This window comes from Euprymna scolopes, chromosome 27, assembly GCF_053919585.1.
Source record: "Euprymna scolopes isolate OS-2025 chromosome 27, ASM5391958v1, whole genome shotgun sequence".
Classification (NCBI taxonomy): domain Eukaryota; kingdom Metazoa; phylum Mollusca; class Cephalopoda; order Sepiida; family Sepiolidae; genus Euprymna; species Euprymna scolopes.
In genome coordinates, this window is record NC_136508.1 from 94,204,774 (window position 1) to 94,231,455 (window position 26,682).

At 35.7% G+C, this 26,682-nt stretch overlaps 1 protein-coding gene across 2 annotated transcripts in view; it reads left to right on the forward strand.

Moving 5' to 3' along the window:
- The first annotated feature begins 2,893 nt into the window (after positions 1–2,893).
- Positions 2,894–26,682, forward strand: part of LOC145249007 (cystathionine beta-synthase-like) — a 122,109-nt gene continuing 98,320 nt past the window's right edge. For both annotated transcript variants that reach the window (XM_080110864.1, XM_080110865.1), the window contains exon 1: positions 2,894–3,103. In XM_080110864.1, coding sequence (XP_079966990.1) covers positions 3,066–3,103 — 38 coding nt within the window. In that variant the 5' untranslated portion in view covers positions 2,894–3,065. The remainder of the gene's footprint in view (positions 3,104–26,682) is intronic.

The window sequence follows — 26,682 nt, forward strand, 5'->3', positions numbered from 1 at the left end:
AATACCATCTTTTTCCGAAATGCCAAATTCTTCTTCTTGTGCCAGGGTTCCAAGTGTTCCTTAATGAAGTCAATGTATAGTTTGGCGGTAATTTTCACTCCATCTGCAACTCTGAATGGTCCTACCAGCTCATTACCAATGATTGCAGCCCAAAACATCACACCACCACCTCCTCGTTGACACCTGATCCTTCGGGGACATAGATCCTCATGATGGTACCATCCTCCCCTCTACCCATCTACCAGCTCATTACCAATGATTGCAGCCCAAAACATCACACCACCACCTCCTCGTTGACACCTGATCCTTCGGGGACATAGATCCTCATGATGGTACCATCCTCCCCTCTACCCATCTACCAGCTCATTACCAATGATTGCAGCCCAAAACATTACACCACCACCTCCTTGTTGACACCTGATCCTTCGGGGACATAGATCCTCATTATGGTACCATCCTCCCCTCTACCCATCGGGTCCATCAAGGTCTGCTCGACACTCATCGGTGAACAAAACAGTTTGAAAATTCACCTTCATGTGATCTCTTGCCCATTCTATCCTCTTTTTCTTGTGGATATTCTTCAATTGAGGGCGAACTTCTGGCTTTCCAAATTTTGCAATCGTCCTCAGCATACGGCAACGAGTTGATTTGGACGCATCAGGAATGCCAGCTTTTTCAAAAACTTGTTTGCTACTTTCAAGTGGATTACGGCGACATTGTCTCTTGATCTTGCTCATTGTTCAACATAACAGATATAATTTCTTACAAATTTTCCCTTTGTCAGAACGTCTGTTGCAAAGTTGAGGGTTAGTACAATATTTTTTGATTGTGCGATGGTCACGGTGTAATTCTTTGGCAATTTCTAAGGTGGAAATCTTATTATGGAGCCTTTGAACAATTTTAGACTTCTAAGCTTGACTTAAAGCACCTTTACGTCCCATCTTGCATATAAAGTTGGCACGCTGAAAAAAAAACTGCAAGTCACCAAAATGGCTACCGTTTGCAGATCAGCTTAAAATTTTATATCTGCACGTGCGTTAGTGTTACCGTATAATGTGCGAAGTTTCACAAATTTTCATTGAAAACTATCGGAGTTAGAACAAAAATATCGATTTGCATATAATTCTGGCATGGGGTGTATAATAAAAAAAACTTAGGTCTAAATTCAAGGAATTATTCTAGACACATTAATGACAACTGGCAGAGAAAGAGAAAAATCTTCTTTATATGGATATCTTTTGCAACAGATCACCATCGGTTGCGACCTAAGGTATTAGTCCTTTAATCCCATAAATGTTAGTAAATGCCACAAATTAAATTGTTAGAAAAGAATAACTACTGTGACGGTAAGAACCAAATGTAAATAGAAAGGGGGTCATAAGCTTGTGAAAAATAAGCAATTTTATAACATGATCCAAGGTCACATGATTAGCCATTAATAAAAAACATGGAATCTCAGGGAGATATCAATCATACCAACTATTATAGGTGCCACAGGGCTTATGAAGAAGAACCTGAATGCCTACCTAACTAATAATCCTGGTGAACCAAGTGCAAAAGAGATTCAGACAATTGTGCTTAAGGGAATAACGAGGATACTAAAAAGAGCTCTCGGCTGGTTTTCATAAAAGGCAAGGCAATGTTGGCAGCTGGTTTGGCTGCCCCATACCCAACGTTAAAATCTTCAAAGGAATAAAATAAAATAAATAAATAAGTAAAAATCACAAAGTAGAAGGCGCTTTTGCATCTGTCCCCCCAAACCGGACGCCATTGTCAATGGTGTATCAGAATTTTGGGGGAATTTTTGACACCCCTAACACGAAACTGCGAATAAAATATAAAAAAAACTTGTAATTTCTCTTTTAAAAGTGGCTTGTTTATTTTCTTTATGGATTATACTTCCAAAATAAACTATTAAAGTTGTTTTAAAAGTAATAGAAATATTTTATTTTTATTTTTTAAAAAACAGTAATGAAATTAATTGAATGTTACGAGCTCAGTATTTTTCAATTTTTAAACTTTAAAAATCTATCAAAATTTTTCTATTGATTCAATTTTTACGATATTTTCACGGTCAATGTGAAATTTTTATGCTCTTTCCAATAAATCGAATATAATATTTTAGACAACGTTTTTTTTTTAATTCACGCCCCCCCCCATTTTGAAATGTCTATTAAAAAGTAAATAATTAATTTACTCACCAAAGTTTTATATATCACAAATTGAAGATAAAAGATCAATAAATAATATATTCAAATTTAAAACAAAAAGTGTTTTTTTTCAGAAATTTACCTGTAAAGTCCAAAGTTTAAAGCCCCCCCCCTTTAAAAAAAAAAAAACACGTTTTTTATTTTTTTATTTTTTTAATGAACCCTTGCTCCTTTCATTGAAAAAAAAATTAGGGTTTGAATTACATTTTTCGAGTAGTTATAAGCTTGGAAAGACAGGGGTCGAATTATTCAATATATTTCACGCATTCGTAATGTCAGTTACTGACACACCTACGCCATTGATGGTAAATAAAAATTTTCTTATACATTTTAAAATAATTGTTTTATTTATCTATTTTATTTTATTTATTTTTATTTTATTTTATTTATTTTTATTTTATTTTATTTTTGACAACTTTTTCAGGATATGTAAATCGCCTAAAAACATCTCATTTCGGTGGGAGAGATTATTTAGAGTGAGGTGTTAATCTACAATTTACTTGAAAAATTAAAATGAAATAAAATAACCTAACGTTAGTTGACAACAACAAAACATACTCGTGAAGTTATTGCGTTTTAATTGATAAGTGAAGAGTGAAGAGAAGGTCAAAAAAAAAAATAAAATAAATAAATAAAAAAAGGTCACGCTGTTCTGGTCAACGACTAAACGGACCAATCAAAAATGGGGGTGTGGCTTTCCAAGTTCACGTGTCGTGAGAAAAAGGTATTTCCCTTCGTTCATTTCATCGCAAACGGCAGAGCCTTTGGCATATGTCGTCACGATTTGCTTGAAAGTTGTCCATCTCTCCTTTAAAATAAACACTTCTGCACGTGTTTTTTTTTTTCTTCTTTACGATGAACACGGAAGCCAAAGACACGACAGCAAATCTCGGGTAAATAATTAGTTTTATTTATTTATTTTATTTTGACTTGGTTTTCGATTTTTGTTGTTGTTTTTTTTAATTATCAATTATTCAGTTCAAATCGAAAACGGTACTTCAGACTGTCCTATATTTGTAGAGAGGATTTCCAAGTTAAGATAGCTTTTGTTTATTAAATTGTTACGTGGGAGTATAGGATAGTTACAAAACACCCTCCCCATGTTGAGAATGGGTTTCTAAATAATAATGTTATTATTTCAGCACGGTCCGTATTCAGCTTAAGTACCTCGAAAACTAATTCTCGATTAGGACAAAAAAAAAAAAAAAATCAAAGCCCAAGTGATTGTGTCGATAAAACTATCCGACTATATCTCGCGTGCGTGTTTTTCTTACGTTTTTTTTTTCTTGTATTATAGATAAATCAAATAAGGCTCGATAAAATCCGATATTATGTTGGTGCAAAAATGTTTTGTTTTTTTTTTTTGTTTTTTTTTTCATACGTTTAACGACAAAAAACGATATTATTTTTTATTTAAAATTTTTTTTATTTATTTATCTATTTATTTTTATTTTATTTATTTATTTATTTTTGCTGTACCAACCTAATACAGGAGTCGAAACGCAACCACACAAAATAAGCCTGAGTTCTTAAAACGGGAAAATACCCCATCCTTCTTCAAGCATCAATTTAATGCAACAATATAAATATTTGATCTTGTTCCTGGAATTTGTTTCAGCAACCCGATTTTCATTTTAGTGATCCATTATTAGCAACCATCCAAAATACGGGGAAATAATTAATTCAATTAAAATCAAAACATTTGTAATTCTTTGTCTCTGATCCTCTGGAATTGCTAATATGATATTCTCTCTCCACTCTGACAGAGCTGGGTAAATATAACGATGCATTTATATTTGTTTGAAACTATAGTTAAGATAGATCGATTTTTTAATATGCCGCTTTAAGCAAAAACAAGATTACTTACTTACTCGTCATGTCGAATATAGTAATATATCCAAAAATTACGAAAATTCAGGGAGTAGAAAGCTATGTATAGTTAAAAGCAATTTTTACAGAAAATTGGGTAAAATTATGCACTATAAATTTGATAGTAAGTCTACACACAGGGGACATAACTCTGAACGCATATTTTCGATTACTTCTTAATGGCTGCAATATTTGTTGTCTAATAGCGATAGATTTATTTATGGTGCTGTTGTAGTGCTAGTGCACTTACTGATCCGCGCTATTTTTTTAAAATCGTATTTCCAAGTTTAATTAAAGTTTTTTTTATTTTTATTTATTATTATTCAATTGTAAGGTTAAAGTATAGAATAGGTACAAAACACCCTCTCCTCCCTATGTTAAGAATGGCTTTTTAAATAATAACGTTATTTCAGCACGGATCAATAAGTGCAGTGGCTGCAGTGCACTTATTGATCCGTGCTGAAATAACGTTATTAAGCTTAAAGTGCACTAGTACCTTTATTTATTTTTACTAAAGACACAATACTGGCTGAATTTTCATAATTTTTGGATATATTACTGTTTTCGACATGGTAATTAAGTACTTTTTTTGCTTAAAGCGACATATTTTTTTTTTTTTTTTTTTTAATCGATCCGTCGACTTTATCTTCAAGCACCATTATTTTTTTATTTTTTTTTTTTTTTTTAAATTTCAATAAATATTTTATTAAATAAAATAATCGAATGTGTATTTATGAACGTTGGCGTTGCTCTGGCGTTACGCATAGGCGAGAATTCCTAATTTCAGAATGTAGACAGCCGATGTCATATTCCAAAAATCACGTAAATTGAAGTATTTTGAAATTCGGAAGTAAAAAAAAAAATCAATTTTCATTAAAAAAAAAAAATTATCAACGTAATTGTCATGTCGCAATTAGTTAAATTGAAGAAGCGAGACGGGGTCTGGGAGGTGTCATTTTGTTTTGAAATTCAAGGGCGACAATTCAATTCGACTACAGAGATTTTGTTTCCATTCAAAATAATTAATCGCTAAAAATCGTAAATTTGGATTTTTTTTTTCTTGATTAAAAAGAAAAAATATTTTGAACAATTTACGTGATTTTTGGAATATGACGAGTACATGCATCATAAAGATTTTTTTTTTTATTCTCTTTTGTTTGTATAGTTATCTTGAACTTTTTGAACTCTGTAATGTCTGTTTGCGATTAGTTTCATCCTCGTTAACCGGTGTTAAAGGCATACGCTCTATTGTTTTGCCCTTTTCATAACATAATCAATATTAATCACTTTTAATCAATGACGCAAGTTTAAGAATATGAACAATAAATTTAAAAAATTTCACGCACAGCAATAAACATCGATTTTTATTATTTTTTTCTTCGTTCAAAATCACTTTTGTCGGCCATTTATAGTACGTGGCATTTTGGAGACTTAGAAACGAAATATTTAGGTGCTTTATCTAGAATGCAGAAAAATGTTCATGATGTACGTATTCATCACAGAACGAAGATGTCATGTTCCAAAAATCACGTAAATTGTAGGGTTTTTTTTGTTTATTTGTTAAAAAAAATCAAATTTTACGATTTTTAGCGATTAAAGTTTTAATTGTGAATACAAAATCTCCGTAACTGAATTATCGCCCTTGAATTACGGCAAGATTTAAAACAAAGCCGCTTTCGGCCACCTCCACGTTTTCCCATAACATGGTTTTCTTAAAGAAAATGCTTTATCAATTTATGATTTTTTGGAATATGGCATTTTCGTTCCGTAAGGAGTACGTGTCGTACATCATAAGGATCTTTTTTTAATGAAGTGTAATTCTAAATGAGTTCCAATATTTATTTACAGTGAACAATTGAAGATTACTCTTAATTAAAAAGTTTCGACCCAGTTGAGACATGAAAGCAGGAATAAGAAACCATACTCCCAAAGAAGGGGACATCATTGAAAAACTCAACTTTGCGCTTCCCAGGTTTTGCTACTTGGCCTTTTGGTCCCAAGATCAAAGTATAGTATCTGTTCTTCAGATGCGGCACTTCCATTTCTCGTTCTCTTTCAGTGGAGGAGAAATCCTTCACGACTTAGACAATTGAAATTTTTGTACCTTTTCTCCACGTTAAAAAAAAAAAACGACCCTGGTGTCTAACTCTGCCCCGTGGGGAGGCGCTGCAAATAGGTAAAAAATAGTAGGAAACTGTGGGTAGCCGCAAACCAGATCAGAACAAGAAACTGCAGAACTGCAGTAAACAAACACAGGTGGAGACAAATAGACTCCCAAATCTGCCGAAAGTGCAAGGAAGCACGACTTCTGATAGCCGTGAAAAAGGTGTAGCTATAGGTGCATCAGAATTTTTGGGGAATTTTTGACACCCCTAACACGAAACTTGCGCGAGCCTTTTCTAGTCTCACACAAAAACACGCGTTCACATCTCAAGCTATATTACTTGTCATATACGTACGCGCCCACATCCACACCCGTACATATGTTCGCGTACATACACTCACATTCACGTGTATACTCACACGTACGCACACAAGGACAACGTCACTTCCCCTTTCAAAGGAAATCCACACATGCGCAAAAGACTACCGGAAACACCTATAAAAGAAAGCGCAATAAGCGGCTTCTACCTTTTAGGACCAGCTTTCGAGCTGTACGGTCTACGGACCGACAGCATGCCCTTTCGGTATGCATGCGCACGCACGTACCTCACACCATTTGCTACTATGTGGGACAAAAAGCCAATAGACAGTACGTACACTTTATACGCTTTCTCTCTCCATAACCTGGATTGACTTTCTCACTCTATCTCCCCTTTGTTTTGGTCCATCAACAGAGACATGTGCGTGACTCTCTACTGAGCTTAACCCTCTCTTTCTACAGGCCGGCTTGCCACTTCGTGTTTCTCTATTGCATTCCCCTTTCCTTCCACGCACGTAGTCATCAACGGCTGAATAAACACGTGTACACCGAAGACTTTCATTTCTCAACAGAAAATAAACGACATGTTTATTTTATTCCAGCATTTGAGTTCTTTGTTTCCTTCATTCAATTCGTTTCATTATTTTTTCTTGTAGCGAGTTAGGGTATTTCCGAGTCCCCTACAAACTATAAAAATTATATAAAAAAAAAAAACTCGTAATTTCTCTTTTAAAAGTGGGTTGTTTATTTTCTTTATGGATTATACTTCCAAAATAAACTATTAAGGTTGTATAAAAAGTAATAGAAACATTTTTTATTTTTAAAAAATAGTAATGAAATTAATTGAATTTTACGAGTTCAGTATTTTTCAATTTTTAAACTTTAAAAACTAATCAAAATTTTTCTATTGATTCTATTTTTTTTACGATATTTTCACGGTCAATGTGAAATTTTATGCTCTTTCCAATAAACCGAATATAATATTTTAGACAAACTTTTTTCTTTTTTTTTTTAATTCACGTCCCCCCCCCTATTTTGAAATGTCTATTAAAAAGTAAATAATTAATTTACTCACCAAAGTTTTATATACCACAAATTGAAGATAAAAGATCAATAAATAATATATTCAAATTTAAAACAAAAAAAAGTATTTTTTAGAAATTACCTGTAAAGTCCGAAGTTTAAAACCTTTTTTCTTTTTTTCTTTTTTTTTTAACCACATTTTTTTTTTTTAATTTAATTTTATTTTTTATTAATGAAACTTTGGTCCTTGCTCCTTTATTGGAAAAAAAATTATGGTTTGAATTACATTTTTTCGAGTAGCTTGGAAAGACAGGGGGTCGAATTATTCAATATATTTCATGCATTCGTAAGGTTAGTTTCTGACACGCCTACTGTAGCGGTTAACAAAAGACAGTTTCAGTAGACAGGGTGAAAAGAGCTTTTCTCCACACGGAAACCCAAGAGCCACACATTCCTCCTACTTACACACAGCATCAAAATATACACCAGAAGTGAATACTGAAAATGACAATTATGTTACTACTATACGTAGTGGCCGCCGAGTACATTGGCCCAAAAAACTATGTAAAACCTTGTACGTATGAACTTTACATATTCTGCTATAAGAAAAAAAAAATTTTCACTAGAAAGACACTTTCGAACATTACGTCTGCTACACATTTTGTATTAAAAAAAAAACAAAAAAACTGCTACCTTTTTATTTTCTTCATCGGCTTTCCGCCTAAGCAGGGGGTGATGTAGCAGTTAACGAACTATTTTATATATGCAGATTCATGCCTTTTTCCAACTTGATTCGGCAAGACTGACCAATCGCTTGGCAGAGCGCATTGATTTTAGCTGTCACCTTAAAGGACTATTTTTTAGCCCTTTGGAAACTTAGCTGATTTTGGCAGAGAGACACCAGAACGGCTCTCACAGCACTCCTAACACCGCTACTCACCGGCTACTGCCATCCGTTGCTCACCTACCCGACCATCAGCAGACGACACCCAGCCAAGCAGATTCCTTTGCTTTTTCTTTCTTCTCAGTTCGGGGAAACAATCTCGTCTTTCTGCAATAAACTCCTTTTGTTATTTGTTTCAAGGAGGTGTTTTGTTGTTTTTGTGATTATTAATTAAATAGTTATTAGGAAAATAATGCACCTACATTCCTATCTCCTAAAAAGGAAGCTTCATCCCTTCATGAAGACACAGATCACCTTATCCTACACTTGTCTAGTCACCCAACTGGAAGGAGGCTATGTGACAGCCCATCTTTCTGAAGACAATTTCTCAGACTGGTTTAAGAAAAATAGCGGTATAGAGGTCTAACTCGTACGACACTACTATAAATTATTTTAACGTAAATATAGTTTAGTTAAGACATTAGTCAAAAACAATTTTAGTTTACCAATTCGTTTGTGATCTATTTGCGTTAAAAAAATTATAGATAATGACATAAGCGCATTAAGTTGTCGTACATGTCGATTCTGAACAAAGTAGCTTATTTTATAGCCACTTAATCATGTGTCTGACCTTACTGTAGCTAAAAAAAAAAAAATGAATACTTTGTATAGAAAATATATTTGACAATTTCTTTCAATCAGTGCTTGGGTTAATGAATTTTTTTTTTTTTTTTAATAAAAAACAAACTTCTTTCATCTCAATAACAAATGAACATGCCTTTTGTTGACACTAATAGTAAGTCTAGCTGTGGAACTGAATTGGAATACAGTCTAGTTAAGCAAGGAGTTTATGATAATCAGTTAGATTGGGACCTAAACATTCCACCACAAGCAGGTGTTAGCTATTCCCATAGCACCCCGTGCAAAACTAATTACTACCAAACTTTTTCAGGTAAAACCAATTAAACCGTGTTAATTTAAGGCACCTGGCAACAAGAAACATTCACAAATTCGTTCTCTTTCTCTGTCACACGCACGCACACACCTACTGTCTCTCTCTCCCACACGCACACTGACTAAACAAAAGGCGAACATGCATACACATTATATCGCCTAATCTATTAAACCGACATATTACCACATGACAACAGTCAAAATAGATATATTGGCTCGATTTCTTATTTTGCTCTAGGAGTTGAGCACCTGTTAAATACTGACAACATAAGTGAGAACTCAAAATCAGCAGTGAGAGACTCAACTTGCCACACGAACCCTTATTTTTCAAACCAGTGTGTTATCAACACTTCCTAAATCTTTTGTATGTGTATGCAACTTGAACCTTGCCTGCGAAGTCAGACATCTCTGTAAATGACACTATAAAGACATACAGACTCAAAAGTGCACACATGTACGGATGAAACAAAAGTGAAACCTGCATGCAGACAATGCTGCCTAATCTACTGAACGTTTTCACATACAATTACTCGTGTCCACAGCCGAAATAAACATGTTCACTTAATTTCTTTTTACAGAAAAAAAACGACCCTTACTTTGAGCCAGTTTGTAGTGTGAAAGGTTCTTTCTTTTTTTATTTTTTTCTTTAAGCGAGATTACGAATACGGCACCATCACGTTGACACACCAGTTCTCTGAAGTTAAGCAACGTTGAGCCTGGCCAGTACCAGATGGGTGACCATTTGGGAAGGCTAGGCACTGTATGTATTTTCTGGGAAGGTTGGGCGTGGAGCCAGCACCCTCGCTCCCAAAAAAGAACTTGCTACTAAAGCATCTACAAAGTTGTGGATGGCCTAGGCTATGGAATGGAATAGAAGCTGGATTACTCCTTATCAAGACTTGGCCTTTTGGTCAAGATCAAAATGTAGTATCTGTTCTTCAGATGCTGCACTTAAGATAATTTGTACCAGTCAATGGAGGGGAAACCCTCTATACTGGGACAATTATTATTTTTGGTAACCAGAGTGCCCCCTTTTTGCCTACTTTTAGGGGAGCTGGTTTTTACCTCACATTAAAAACGGCCTTGTGCCTAATTTGCTCAGTGGGGGAGCAAATAAATACCATCTGTTCTTCAGATGCTGCACTTCCATTTCTTGTTCTCTTTCGGTGGAGGAGAAATCCTTCACGACTGAGACAATTTTTACTTTTGTACCTTTTCTCCACGTTAAAAAAACGACCCTGGTGTCTAACTCTGTCCCGTGGGGAGGCATAGTAAATAGGTACTCCTTATCAAGGCCCAAAGGCCATTCAAAGATAAGGGTTAATGAGTGTTGGGTTACCGATGAGACAACACCGGGATGATCGGTCATAATGGAATTTTAAAAGAAGGAAAAAAAAAAAAAAAAAAAAAGTGAATCCATAATGTTACAGAAGGACAGAAATGAACATGTTACACATGTGAGCCAAGAGCGACAGGAAAAGACATTTCCTGGTCGGACAGAGACAAAGTTTGGCACAGCAGACTCTTGTTAAGCACATTAGAATTTGAGAAAACTTTTGAACAAGAGACAAGGCATTGTTCTGGAAAGTACCTGTAAATAAATGTCTGTTATTTCAACTGAAAAAAAAAAAAAAGGGTGAGTCAAATTCTTTCCGTGTCTTTGTTACTTTGTGACGGAGTCTACATGTTAATATGCGTGTAACGTTACATTATTAGGGGACGTAAACTTCTAAACGCTGATATCAATATACAAAAGGAATAACTGCTCAAGAATATGAAACGGGGGGGGGGGGCAGATTATAGACAAATTTCGAAGTATACGCCTTAACTCTAGCGATCAGTGTCACTAGATTTAAGGTGATAAGATATTGGTTTTCCTTTTTATGGTTGTCCTGTCATACCTGTGCTTCGTAATGTGATAGATGAGATCTTTGGGCACAATACCGTGGCAAGTCACCACGGTGGTTGAATATTACACACTAGTAAAACAGCATCATCACGCTGACATGCCGGTTTTCATTAAATCACTGAAGGTAAGCAATCTTGAGTATGATCTGCACCAAAAGAGTGACCATTTGAGGACTGTATGTAGGAACATGTCGACATCTTCCTGCGAGATCTGCAAAAACCTATCATCATCATCTATCCTTACCAGAAATTGGAGTCTGCTCTGGCTTTTTTTTTTTTTTTTTTTTTTTTTTTTTTGCTGAAACTTCCTCCTTTGCTGGAAACTGGTTCAACCTGTTTCAGGTGAGTGCCAGTTTGGTTTCAGTTTTGGTTGCAGCACGAAAGATCAATAGTTCGGAAAGAAAAAACTTAGTTTTCTTTTAGTGTTTTTCTTTAGTTTTTTTTTGGGGGGGGGGGGGGCTTTCCTTTGAGACTGTTTTATCACCGTTCAGCGAGATGCAGATTCAAGTATCGTGCTTCAGTTGTGCTCTAAACAGAAACATTCATTTCGAACATGCTCCTGTCATATCAAAGAACCCACTGTTGATTTTTTTTTTTTTATGTTGGGCCTTTCGGCTTGTGTGGTAATAAAACTTCTCAAATACATTTGTGATGTTGGGCTTTGATCAAAATCGCCCGTTCCTTTTTTCATCGGATCATTTCGATTATCGATACTTATAGAAGACATTCCAACATAAACCTATCTAAGAACACTGCCAGACACATTACATACTTTTGTGTTAAATTTCATAAAAATTGGCCGAGCCGTTTTCAAGGCCATAGAGAATGGACATACACACAGTTCCTTTTCTGCAATAGTAAAGATATATAAGCGACTTCTTGGGGTAGGGGTTGTCACTCCTTATGTAATGGAGTCACTGATGCATGTATGCAAATGAGCAAGCCAGTGTGCAATGTGACGTCACAACGGTGGAAGAGAAGGAAAAGGAAGAAAAAAAAAAGGAACCACATGATATGGAAGCATAAGTCGGTGCAGGAAGAACATTTAAGACAAGATGCAATCTGAGCTTTGAACATAAAAATGGTCAGATAACCGTGTGTCGTCTAGCGATCTGCAGACATAGCAGCGGAAAGAAAGATTTACAAAACCTGTGTGGTGGGACAGCAAAGTGAAGATGGCTGGCGTGAGAGATTTGAAACCTTCATGACAACAAGACCAGCAGAAGTAAAAGCATGTGTTCAACACGGCAGAGTTTTGTCAACTATATGAAAAACTTTTAAAACTAGATGCAATGCGTTGTTTGGAAAGGAAAGTACCATGAATAAATGCCTTTTATTTTCAACTTAGAAAAAAGAGTTGAGTCAAATCTTTTTTACAACCATCTTGGATATAACATGTTGGGTCTATTAACATGTAACAACACTGTTGAAGAAGATTGACTATATTACAACTATCAAAAACAAGCAGGCCACCCAGCATTGCCCGGTCGTAAAATGCACTTAAATATGATACTTTGATTAATGCAGATTTTGTATTATTAAACTAGCCCGAATGCCCATCATTGTTCAGATGTTTGGAGGTGTGTGTTGAGCAAAAAAAAAAAAAAATTTTTTTTATTTTTAAAAGTGGCTGTAAGCATGCAGGCTCGAACCCATACTGCAAAGGAGGAATAGAACAGGAAAAAAAAATGTGACATCTTTGCTATTGATGCCCATCGCCAAACCGGAAGTGACGAATGTTTAAATAAAAGCTTGTCAGTTGAAAAGAGGGGATGACTTGCAAAAATATCAGCGAAAAAAGCAACCCCCTCTTTGTAGAAAAGTGCCCAGTTGAGGGTGAAGGAATTAATGTTTTTGGCCAGTTTTTCAATAAAAGGTGACCCCCCCCCCCAAAAAAAAAAAAAAACGGGCCCATTTCTTAGTGTTTTGTCCGAATGAAATGAAATTTTGGTCATAACTAGTTTATTATATTCAAAACATCACATCAAAACACTAGGGTCTTTGGCCTTTTTTTCTCTGTTGACTGTAAAATGCTCAGAAAAACAATTGCATGTCCTGTTTTTTTTTTTTTTTTTTTTGGATCACCCTGTATATGTCGTCCGAAGGATCAAGCTTCACAACAATACTAATCTCATGAAAATCCGTAGACTCTGAAAGTTTTAGGCAGACAGCCATACATACATTTAAACAGACAGATGAGATTTATATTATAGATTAGTGGGAGTACCCGGCGTTGCCCGGGGGTTTGTAGGTAGGGGGGGGGATTTTTAAGAAATAAAGTTTTGGTAAGTAGGTAGGATCGAACCCAGAACGTTGAGGCAAAGGTGGAAAAGAAAGTGTGCAAAAAAAAACCTGACAACTTACTCTCCCTTCGTGGGTAACTAAACAGTTTAATTTTAACGATCAAAAAGTTAAATTGACAGGGGCGCGATTTTAACGATCACGCCATAGAAGTCCTGCAGTGAATATTTACTGCGAGACAGTTTTTCTGGTTTCGTTTCCCAGCTTTTTGTTTTGCCAAAATGTTGGGGGGGGGGGGAAACCAGCTCCCCATAAAGAGGAGTATCCATATGAATAGCAATTGTCTGATATAAGGAGTTTCCCCCCCACATTGATCAAACCCCCATTGCTTTCTGGACGTTCCCGGCATGAAAGCCGGGAACCACACCTTCGCTTCAGATCAGTTTTGCTTTTATACGAAAAAGCTGAATCAACACGAGAGGTGCCGAAATAGAAAGAATCGTGTAAAATTCAACGTAAATAAATCTAGACGCGATACCCATTCGCAAATCTTAGATATTATTATCTATAAATTCTCGCACGCATTTTGCCTTTTATATATATATATATATATATATATATATATATATATATATATATATATATACTGAACCCAATATATAGTAATGATTTTAAAAGTTTTTAAAAAATGACTCGTGTGCCACCACCAAGAATTGAAACCAAAACGTTTAGCTTACAATTTACTTTTTCCTTTGATGTTAATACTTGAGCTCTGAAGACATGTTTGCTGCAAGATTAAAAATTACAACATGATCTGATAGATATTATGTTACCCATGCATATTCGTAATGCCTGCGTTTGACCTTCATCTGGCAAATTCCATTTCCTTAATTTTCACACTTTTGCACCGATTTTCCTCGAATTGAAACCAAAACATTTAGCTTATAATTTATTTTTTCCTTTGATGTTAATGCCTGAACTATGAAAACATGTTTGATGCAAGGCTAAAAATTAAAACATGAACCAATAGCCGTTACGTTACACATGCATATTCGTTATGCCATCGTTTAACCTTGCCCTAGCAAATTCCATTTCTTTAATTTTCACACTTTTGCACCGATTTTCCCCAGTTAAAACCCAAATATAAAGTTTCGCATTGGTTTGAATACCCTATATAATGAGTTTCATGTCTGTAGACCAAAAACTGACAGGAGTTTAGAAGGCAAAATTTTTTAAACAAATATATATATACGCATACATAAATATATATAGAAAGTGGTTTGTGTTTACTATAAACTTTTTATGCAAATATTATGCAAGTATAAATCATGTAGAATATCTGTATGAATATAATTACACATAATTATTAACTAAAGATGATCATCCCATAAAAAACAAAAAACTAATAGGGAATTAATTAAAATGAACGTTTAAACGAATATGCAAACTAGCTAGATCTTTTGCTAGCGAATGCAATTCCATGACCCATATATGACAAAGTTGTATTTTTCTTTTAAATAAATAGTAAAAAGGGATTTTAATATCAATACACACAAAAAAAAAAAAATTTATAGGAGTATAAATTTATAAGAACTTTTACCAAAATGACAATTAGGCGTAAACTAACCATGATAATAGGTCCTGCACTGTCGAACCAACCTTTATTTCATCACTCATTTTACAAATACTTCAATAGAATGTACTCGGATTACATATATATAAACGCAATGCAAATACTACAAACAAGCGGCAAAATCCTACCCCTTTACTCCAGATGCAAAGCCCCCCCCTCCCAGATGCAAAGCATTTTAAACTCTAATGCATTTTAAACTCTAATGGTTTTTCTCAAACCACTTGTTTTGGAATTCCCCCCCCCCTACTTTCAGTTCTCCCTCTCTCCCCGACTGTACTATGATATGCAAAAATTTAAATGTAAAGTGAACAAACATTTTTCTACACAACTCCTGCTCCTACACCCAGAAATCTGCTAATCAGCAGATTTGCCAAGTCTTTTACATACTTGAACCGGGAATTGTTGAAGTATGCCAAGGATATCTCTTCAGATCGTCCAGGGTTGGACCACTTGACGTGAGATGCATTGAAGCCAGCTCGACCCAGCCTGGATAACTGCTGTTACAGTTATGAATCTAGCCCCTAATTCATAGTTGGCCTCTGACGTCTCGGTGGTAATAAGTCTTGTTTGGGTTGAAGAGCAGTATTAAAAATGCAAAAATAATTTACAGCAATTAAAATTGTAAACAAATTAAAGATGTCATAAATTCTGAAGTAACAAAAGGATGACGTCATCCATTAAAAACAGAACAAACTGGTCACGGATCATCTATGTAATAAGCTGATCTTAGTGAGGCTTAATAGTCAATAAACCAGCTAATGACAAGTTTTAAAATTTCATTGCATAAAAACCAGCTGACATTAATGGACAGTGCAACATCTCATTTTAACTGCAATGATTTGACTGTGTTCTCAAGCCCCGATACCGATAACACTTAAGGGAACAGCGAGGATACTAAAAAGAGCTCTCAATTGGTTTCAATAAAAAGCAGGGGGTTTGACTGCCCCAAACTCGGAATTAGAATCTTCAAAGAAAGAAAATTTTAAAAAAATAAATAACACAAAAATTTCTGTTACACCCAAATCCTTATATAGCTTAAACGTTCAGTATATTTGCAGTCACTGCTTGTTTTTGCATCTACGTGGGCAAAGCAGTTGTGCTATTGTCCTCTAGATGCCTCTCTCTTGTCCCTATCCATAGGATTTGGTTTCAAGACATTTGTATCATTCTCGAAATGTTATAATCTGGGGGTAATAATATCTAGCAATCTCAGGTTTGATGACCATTTATCTCATGTATCCAACAGGATTAATAGGGAGCTTTACATGTTGCGTATCCTGAGCTACCGAATTCTTCATGAATGGCATTTGATGACTAGGCTTTACAAGGTAATGATTCGTCTCTACTTGGAATATGGGTCCTTAGTGTTCACTGGAGTTGGCAGGGTGTTCTGATTCTCTTGAGCATCTACGTCGTGCCTTCAGATATATACTACATATTCCCCGCCACAATGCTGCTCCCTATGGAGCATATGATCTGCTTGGATTAGATCTGCTGTCTACTTGCGAGACTGTGACAATTGCATCTGTTGCTTATAGATCATTTCATGGTACTTTCCCCACCACAATGCTTAAATACTGTCCTGTGCTGCAGCTGAACAAACCAAATCTGCAACAGTATATGTTCACATTAGACCTACTGCATAATCACACCTGTGTTCGTTCAGAGATGTACTAACAATCTCCTTTTGCATTGTGTTCTGCAATCCTGAACGTGTTGCCTCAGACTTGTGTGAATAAACATATATCACTGTCACATTTTCAGAGTTCTGTATTGTTTAATTAGTGATGTTTCTAAGTTTTATGAAATCCATTATTAGCTTGGTAGCCTGTCTATTGCTAACTTTTTTTATAACCATCTCTAAATATAAGAGCGAAAATGTTTGTGTGCATTTTCGTGTCTGTCCAAGAAAGGCTTATTTCCGAGAACCGATCGGTCGACTCACAACTTCTTAAAACTTTTTATATCGCGCCTAAATGATAATATCTACAAGTTAACAACTGGGGTCGCCTGTCTATTTAATTTGCCCAACTTTCAAAAGATAAATATTCAACAATTTTCAATCTCCGCATGTGCATTAAGCTTTTTCGTATAAAAAAAAAAGAAGTGAACAGATTCGCGCTAAATAAAACACTGTCCTGTTTTATATAAAAGCGAAAATGTGTGTGTGTTTGTATGTCTCGCAAAAACTTTCGACACGGGCTACAGATTTTCACAAGATAGATATCATTTTAAAGCTCGAACCTTCGTCCGACAAATATCAAAAAATTGGCCAAAAACATTAATTCGTTCACCCTAAAATCATCAGTTTCCTACAGGGAGGGTGTAGCAAAAAATCCTTTCTTCATTTTGCCTTTTCCACGACTACTGAGACCATGACGTCATGTTTGACCTAGAAAACGTTCATGTTAGTTTAACGTGCTGGGTTTTTTAAACGTTTCATTTTGTCACTTGTTAGTTCTTTGGCGTATGCGTAACGTGTCAAGCTTTTTTTTTCCGCCTTACCCTCGAACTTCGGGTACAAGCCCACCTTCCGACCAAAACTTTTTTTTTTTCTTTTACACCTCTAAACACCGGGGACCCCCCCCCACACACACACCTACACACACAACGTTGTTATCTTAAGATTGCACTTTTTTTTTCTGAGTTTTTTGTTTTTTCGCTGTTTTTTTGGTTTTTCCGATTTTTTTTCAACAGGGTTATTACTTACCCCCCCCCATACATACACCTTCAAACACACTGGCAACGCCGGGTAACCCCCCCCCCCGCTAGTCTATAATATAAATCTCACCTGTCTGTCTAAATGTACAAATGTATGTCTACCTAAAACTTTTGACAGAGGCGACGGATTTTCACAAGATTAATATCATTTTGAAGCTCGACGTTTCGGCCAACAAACAATGAAAAATATCCCAAAAACATTAATTCTTTCACCCTCAACTGGACAGTTTTCTGTAAGGAGGGGTCGATTTTTTTTTTTTTTTTTTTTTTTTTTTTTTTTGCAAGCCATTTTTGCAAGTCATCATATCGGTTGGATTGGCTTTGCCTAATTTTAATGTTCCGAACTTCCGGTCATGCCATGGAGTAATGGTAAGACGTCAGATTTTCTTTCACTTTCTTTTCCGCCTTCGCGTCACAAGTTCGAGCCTTTTTGCTCAACACACACCTCCAAACACCTGGGTAATGCCGGTCACCCAGGCTAGTGGCTTAATAAAGGGGGGGGGGGGAAAACTCTCCCACCCTGGTTCTGAACCTGTTTCTCTTTTTTTAATTTTCTTATCAGTTTAAACTGGAGATGGGGCATCCTACTGGATGCCAAACATTCAGCCACTATCATATATTCCAACCTAGACATCTTTCTTAGATTCTGACTGTCCGCACTTAAAAAATGCAATTGTTTGAATCTCTCTTGCACTAGGTTCACAAGGTATATTTGCCAGGTAGTTTGTGAAATTTTTCAGGAGTCTGGTTGATCATATAATTACTGGAATGATAGAAATCTTCCTAAGATTCCAGTTTCTTTTCATGTTGTACATCAGACCTTGGCATTTCGTTATCTTTACCCCCTCTCAGCACAACCATTTGAAAATTAATCTTTTTTCCCCACCCTCAGATTTGCATTAAATTTGATATCTACATTCGTAAGGCACTAATCAAACATGATAAACTGACTTTCATTCCCTTAAGATTAAGCCTTTAATTTGAGATGTTTTCTAGAATCAAAATCATGTAATGGATTTTGATGAAAATGGGGAACGGGGGATTCTACAGGATAGAACAATAAAGTTGTCACCTTAAAGAAAACAATACTACAGCTTTATTTTCAATTTTATTGAAAAAAAATGAATTCAGGTAACTTAATTATGTAGTAGAGCTGACATCTATTCGATATAGCCACCTTCAGCCTCAAACGCCAGCGGATGGCGGAGATCAGGCTGGCTTTGGTGTTGGGGGAGGTCATGTTGGTGATGTTCTTGATGTATGATCAAACAAAGTAGTCCAGAGGGTTCAGGTTGGAGGAGGAGGAGGGGAGGGCAGTGAGGGAAGGGTACAAAGTCGTAGCACTCCTTCTGAAGTCAAGCCTGGGACTCTTTGGACTTGTGGGTCAGTGCCGAGTCTTGCTGCCATCCCCAGGATCTACCAGCGGCCACCTGATTGCAGCAGAGGATCACCACACTCTTCAGCACATCCAGGTACATTTTGGTGTTGACTTTCAAGCCGACTTCGAAGATGTGAGGTGGCATGATATGGCCCTCACTTGAAACCACACCAAAAACCATAATCGTAGCCATAAACTTTGTTGAGCTGTGCCCTCAAGCGTTGAACTGTCTGGATTTGCATTTTGAGGGTGCTGGCAATGGTCCTGTTGTCATAACTTGGAGCATGAGTTGTACAGTGGTGCATCTCCGATCTTGTTTGAACATTGTGTCACTTTCAGACATGATAGAAGGCTCTTATCGCTCTTGGCATTTGCACACAACTGGTCAACTAGTAGATGGTCTGCAACAAAAAAAAAAAAGAAAACCGATTTTCATCAAACGGAAATGGAATCATGTCTTTTCTAGGGCGACAATTTTATCGTTCGACCCTATAGATATATATAGGTTTAGGAGCATTATATCTTGACTTTCATCTTTGTTACCACTTTTCTGTTCCCATAAAACTGTTCTTTTCAGGGAATTTATTTTACCCATCCTGGGACAGGTTTTTTTTCTTTTCTTTTTTTTTTTTTTCTTACTTCATAAAGTTTTAAGAGAACAAGGGGCTTCCTCCTGGGGCTAACACTTGATTCTGTTATGATTTAAATTTATATCCGAGGGCTCTTTTAAAAATAGACACTGTTCCCTTTATGGCTGCTATCTGTATTTCCTTACAGCTTGGTTTTCCACAGATTGCTTCTAAGTATTTTTGAAGGTTCTTTTTTATTAGGCCAGTTGCTCCTGTCACAACTGGTATGATGTTTATTTCTTTCAGAGACCATGTTGTTTTTAAATCATTTTTTAGGTCCTGATATTTTGTTATCTTTTCCCGTTTTGCTCTATTAAGGCCAAAGTCGTTTGGAACTGTGACGTCGATAATGAGTGCAATCCTTTCGGGCTTGTTCCATATCACTATATCTGGTTTGATGGCCTTGTCTTTTATGTATCTGCCTGCCTGTATGTCTTTGTCGTAGAACACTGTCACTTTTCCATTTGATGTTATCGGTGGTGGATCATGTTCCCAGATGTTCGACGACCTATCTAGTTGCATCTCTCCACAGATCTTCCAGTTTACATACTTTGTTGTGGCAAGCAGTGTAATTACCATCGGCTAGAAGGATCTTGAATCCAGACATTAGGTGGCTTGAGCTTTCAACAGCTGAGTGACAGAATCTGCATTGGTTGGCTTTTTGTAGACCAGCCATTTTCTTAAATCCATTTGTGAGTAAGCCTTGGTCTTGTGCAGCTATAATTAATCGTTCTTCATCAAATGGAAATTTGTCACTTTTAAGCCATTGTAGTCTTGTCTTCAGTTCCCTTTTTGTATCTTTCTCTTCTTTCAGGCGATTAGTGTGTGTGTGTGTGTGTGTGTGTGTGTGTGTGACTGTTTAAGAGTGCTCAAATGGTCAAATTAGCGCTATTTGTTTTTCTAGATTTTATTTACGATTGTTTATCACTGTTATTATTTTTTTTTTTCCTTTGTGTTTTGATAAGAAATGAAGAAGTCAAGGTTTAAATGTTGATAAAGAGTTAATATCAAAGCAACATGTCTTCATTGTTTTTTTTTTTTGTTGTTGTTGTTTTGAGGGGGGGTTATCTTATGTCAAGTGTCTTCTGTTGAGTCTAACTCGCACCTCCCGCGCCCTTTTTTTTATTGTTTTAATCTTTAATTATTTCAAGAGGAGATACTACTGTGCAATTTGTTTGTTATTGCTAGTGCTACGACAACAGCATATTCTTTTCATTGTTTTGACTCTCGAGTATATATCCGACACAGTTAATCAAGGGAGAACCACATCACTCTATATATAAGCATATATCAACGGATACACACTCAAGAGTCAAAACCATGAAAAGAATATGCTGTTGTCCCAGTCCTCATTATTATTCTTCGAAACCTAGTAGTAGTGATCGGACGATTCCGATACAATTACCGATTCTGATTCTTTATAAATCTCTAAATATTTAACTATAGAGTTGTTTTCTTTTCCCGATTGCCATGAAAAAAAAAAAAAACCGTTAAATATGCATATATTTTATCAAACGTAAAAACAAACTTGTGTGTGTGTGAGACGGGGGGGGGGTGATCCGAAGAATGCAGTTTTATTGGTTGTTTAATATCAATCAATATTATTTTATTATTACTTTCAAGCAGTGAAAGGTTTTGTTTTTTGCTTTGGCATTAGAAAATAGGCACAATTTTTCTGATTCCAATATCCTCAAAAGGTTTTTTTTTTATTATTCCGGTTAATTGTCCTTTCTTTGTCCAACCTTTCTTCTCCCTGCAACCTCTTTCCCATAGAAGAGACGTTGCAAGGCTGCCTTTGCTTTATCATTATTTTCATGGCAAGTGCTCGTCTGAGCTTCAATCTATGGTCCTCCTCCCATTTGCAAAACCTTCACAGAAAAACACTCATCTAGCTATGACTATCTGCAGTTCCCCCACCCACCCACCTCTGTGCCTAAATCTAAATACAAATTACTTGAACAAAGCTTTTTTCCTAGAACTGCCCTCCTGTGAAATTCTGTTCCGTTGGCCTACTTTCCAGCTGACTACAACGCAGTTGTCTCAAAGTCTAATCTAAACAAGTTCTTGTTGAATTGTCCCCTTAAATAATCAAATTCTACCCAATTTCCACCACTGACGATCACTACACTGTTGTCTTGGTAACCACCATACACTCATTAACTCTTATCCTCGAGTGGCCTTCGGGCCTTGATAAGTGGTGACTCCCTTGTAAAAGAAAAAAATATCTATGATTATATATCAACTACAATAAAATACTTTGCATTTATCTTGACATACATGGAATGGCATACACACGTTTCTTGGTTATGTTTTCTGTTTGAAAATCTATTATAATTTTGTCTGTTCAACTTTTTTTCTGGAAAAGTACTGGACTGATCTGGCTGGAATTTTGTATAGACCTTTATTATGATAAGGTGCAACAAACTAAACATTATGGTATCCATTTGATGTACAGTTGGGGATTAATAAAGATTAGTATTTAATGTAAAAAAATGATCACAAATTTAACAATAATCAACCGTTAATTTGGCATGAAGCACTTGAAGTCAGCAGGCTATAAGTTTTGCCTCCTTTTTTTTTTTTTTAACAGGCTAGAAGTATATATCTATAAAAACGAGAATATGCATGTAAGGACACTTCTCAACCTATATACTTAACAAATTTTTGATCTACTTGAAATTTGGTATATTGGGTATTCATACACATTGAAAACTTTTTAATCGGTTTTCATCCAAAAAAAAGGGCTGCTAAAGGTGGTCGAAATTGAAAATAATTGGTACTTGGGCGTCATCTGTTTGCTGTTTCATGAATGTGCATGCGTGGTCGTGAAACATGACAGCTTTGTTAAGAATAAGTAGGTTTGAAAACACTTTTTAAAGATTGTGTTAAGCTGGTCTAATGGTTATCGTATTTGAATCACTGTCTTTAGGTTTTGGTTTCAATCTCAGCTCGAGTACATGGAATTCTGTAGATGTTCAGTGTAAATAGACGCTCTGATATTATTGTAGCTTTTTTTGTTAAAACCGCAAAAGTATTTATCTAAGCTAGTAGGGACGCCTGGAGTAGCCCGATCATAAAATACGCTTAAATATGATATTTTAATTTATGCAGATTTCGTATATATTATTACAATTTTCTATCGATTCTTACATATTATAAAGATGTGATTTAAAAAAATAAAAACATATATCCATGTGACTTGGGTGCATCAGCTTGAATCGAAACCAAAATTTATGAAGAATTCTTTGTAAAATTATTTATAAAAAAAATAGATGACCATCAGCTATAATCGAAACCGAAACTAAAACTTATGAAGAATTCTTGGTAAAATTATTTATTACAAGAAATGGAAGATCATAATTAAACAACAGTCACTCGGAAGAAAAAAAGATGTTAGCGTGACACACAAAATAAGACACACGCTATCGTATTAATATATAGATTTTAGACGCAAACAGAATACGTACTATCAATAATTATGAACTGAATTAGGATGTGAAATTTTCACTTTTTATCGTGTCCCATCTGTGAATGATATTTGTTTTTGTTTGTTTTTTTTACTTGGGGGTCACAGCTTATCAGGCCACTATAGAATAATTTTTATTTTTATTTTTTATTTTTTTTTACTTGGGGGTCACAGCTGATAAGCTGTGAGGCCACTATAAGCTGTGAGGCCACTATAGAATAAATTTCTATAAGATAAGCTGTGAGGCCACTGATAAGCTGTGAGGCCACTATAGAATAAATTTTTATTTTATTTTTTTTTTTTTTTTTACTTGGGGGTCACAGCTTATCAAGGCCACTATAGAATAATTTTATTTTATTTATTTATTTTTTTACTTGGGGGTCACAGCTTATCAAGGCCACTATAGAATAATTTTATTTTATTTATTTATTTTTTTTTTTACTTGGGGGTCACAGCTTATCAAGGCCACTATAGAATAATGGTTAATGAGTGTTTGATAGGCAGTGAGACAACACTGATGATCAGTAATGGTGGAACTTGGATAAGGTTTAATTATATAAGAGGATGGCTCAACAAGAACTTATTTACATTAGATTTGAAAATCAACATGCTATAGTCAGCTGGGAAGCAGCCCCTACAGTATTTTATTCGACAAACGGACAATTCTAGGAAAGAAACTTTACTCATGGAATTTTCGTTTAGTTTTAGGCATAGATAGAGCAAAGGAAATACAGTTGTGAAGCTAATTTATTGGTGAAATGCATGCAAGCTACTGTTTGCCTAAAATGTACTGTCCCCCCCCCCCGCCGCCCGACACACTTGGATATCTTGTTCCGCACTTCCTGATTAGTAACGTAGATGGCAGTTGCCTGCTGCCTTTTTGTTACATTTCTAACGAAGAATAAAGACAGTTCTTTTATACGTTCGTTTGGAGATTTTTATTCATGCTGCCCCTTTTACGTACTTTCCACTTATTTCCATGATTACTGTTCCATCTAGTGCAAAGGTTCTCAACCAGGAGTAAGTTTACCCCTCGAGGGTAAAAATTATATGATCGGGAGTGAATAACTTCATAATTTTCTATTTAGAAAAGGTTTGAGTTTCTTTATTTTTGTGATACGAGTGTATAATACTATTTTTACGCAAAACTTAAAATCCTAAACAAAGTTTGGGTAAATGGAGCAGTTCATAAAGTCAATGATGGAGTAAAGTTTGAGCATGGCTGGTATAGTAGCTGGTGTAGATATAAACTTCTTTTCCAGAAAAAAAAAAGAGGACATAAGGAGACATTCACTGAATGTTTTCTTCAAGGTTTTATTTGGAAAGCATTGATTCGCAGAAAGAGACTCTTGGCTAATTATTTACATAATTTTCTAATTTACTAAAATAAAGGACACACTCACAGGGGCATCAAAGTAATATTTGCCTTAGATTACAAAGTTTTATACAGTATTGGCAGTGTCTCATTCGCATGGCTTCCATTGAGAGACTGATTTGAAAACCTTGCTTTTTCCCTCGGCTTTAAATGTGACGTCATTCATCATATCACTGTTTATTCTACAGCTTTTAACCTACAGCCTCCACCCCTCTGCCGCAATTTTACGTCACCCATTTCTGGGAATAATTCTGTTTTACGGACCTGGGTTCTTATCATGCACTCAGTGTGACACTTGTCAAAAATACTTGCTAAGTTAATCGCAATTGACGTAGGGTCCTTAATATGTAATATTTTCAAACTTAAAAATTTAATTTTGCAATAAAAATAATTTAGTAGAGCAAGATCTGCAAGCAATTTGTTTTCTTTGTTCCTCCAGTTGTTTGGAGGGGGGGACCCTTCAATAGGCTGTGGTCCACTTCCCATGACAACATTTTCTTGATGCAAACAATCTAATCAATAGGTCACATGTCTTTATGGCTAAGTTTCCTTCCTCTTATCTATTTACTTAGCAAAAGTAATTAAGCGATTATTCTTTTTGGTTTTGTTTCATTTTTATCCCTATATAATTTTATATGCTAACATATCACAAAATAATTCTTAAGAGTAATGTTTTAATGGTATTATTAATAGAAGGACCTGTGGAAATTCTACAGGGGACTCATTCATATGTAATTTATTGATGTTAGAATTCTGTAGACGTTCAGTGTAAATAGAGATGCTCTGATATTATTGTAGCTTTTTTTGTTAAAACTGCAAAAGTATTTATCCAAGCTAGCACAAATGCCCGGCAAAGCCCGGTCGTAATGTATGCTGCAATAGGATATTTGAATTCTTTCAAATTTCGTATATATTATAGCTAATGTTCTATCGATTTTTATAAATCGTATTATGTGTTCATCAACGTTTCGTCTTTATTTCGAAACGTGAACACGTAATACGGTTTATTCCTTTTTATTTCTGTATTTTGTCGGAATACTATTTCCATTATTTTCACCATAGATATATATATATATAGATATATATGTATGTATGAATGTATGTATGTCTATATGTATGTATGTACATATGTATGTATATGTCAGGTCATGTCATATGCTACTGGTACCATGTAACCCAGTACTACCTGCCTCATGGTCGGGTCACCGGCGACTAAACTGGTTCCCCCACCAGACTTGTTTGGTGAGGAGGGCGGCTAGTCTCCCTGAAAGATTAAAAACAAGACTTTTCAAAGGGCGAATGAACTCTTTCTGGGTCAACGGCCAACTAGCACCGTGTATATTTGTGTGTGTGTATATGTGTATTGGGGTAGAGAGGGCTCCCGTAATCCGTGGTGAAGGCAACCTTTCTAGGAGAAGCAAATCTCTGATTTAAAAAACCATAAAGCGGAAGACCAGTACCCGCATTAAGCTAGTCTGCAGTTTCATTTGTTGCTGGCTATCTTGCTCTTGCTTCTTGCTGGATCTCAACATTTTGAACCGAGAGAGAGACTTAGCTGTCGTACAAAGCTAAGACTCTGTAACATCATATTTGTATAGATACTCCCTCAGACATTTGGGCTCATGGATTTTAAATGTCTGAGGGAGTGGCACTCGTCTGACAAGACCTTGCAATCATCATCATATGTATGTATATATGTGTGTATATATATATGTGTATAAATATGTATGTATGTCACCCCCACTCTTTCACCAGTCAGTTGAGGACGATCGTCGACCTCAAAACCCTTCCACTGCCGGTGATAATTCTTGGCTGTCTAAAGTTACTGGTATGGGGAAGTGACCGAATTATCGGTTGATCGTCTAGTTATATATCCTGGATCAATTCGTTTTGTACCCTCTTACCGACGAACATCGTCGAAAGAGAGCCGTGGATTTTTTTGTGTAGTAAAAAAAAAAAAACAGGATAAA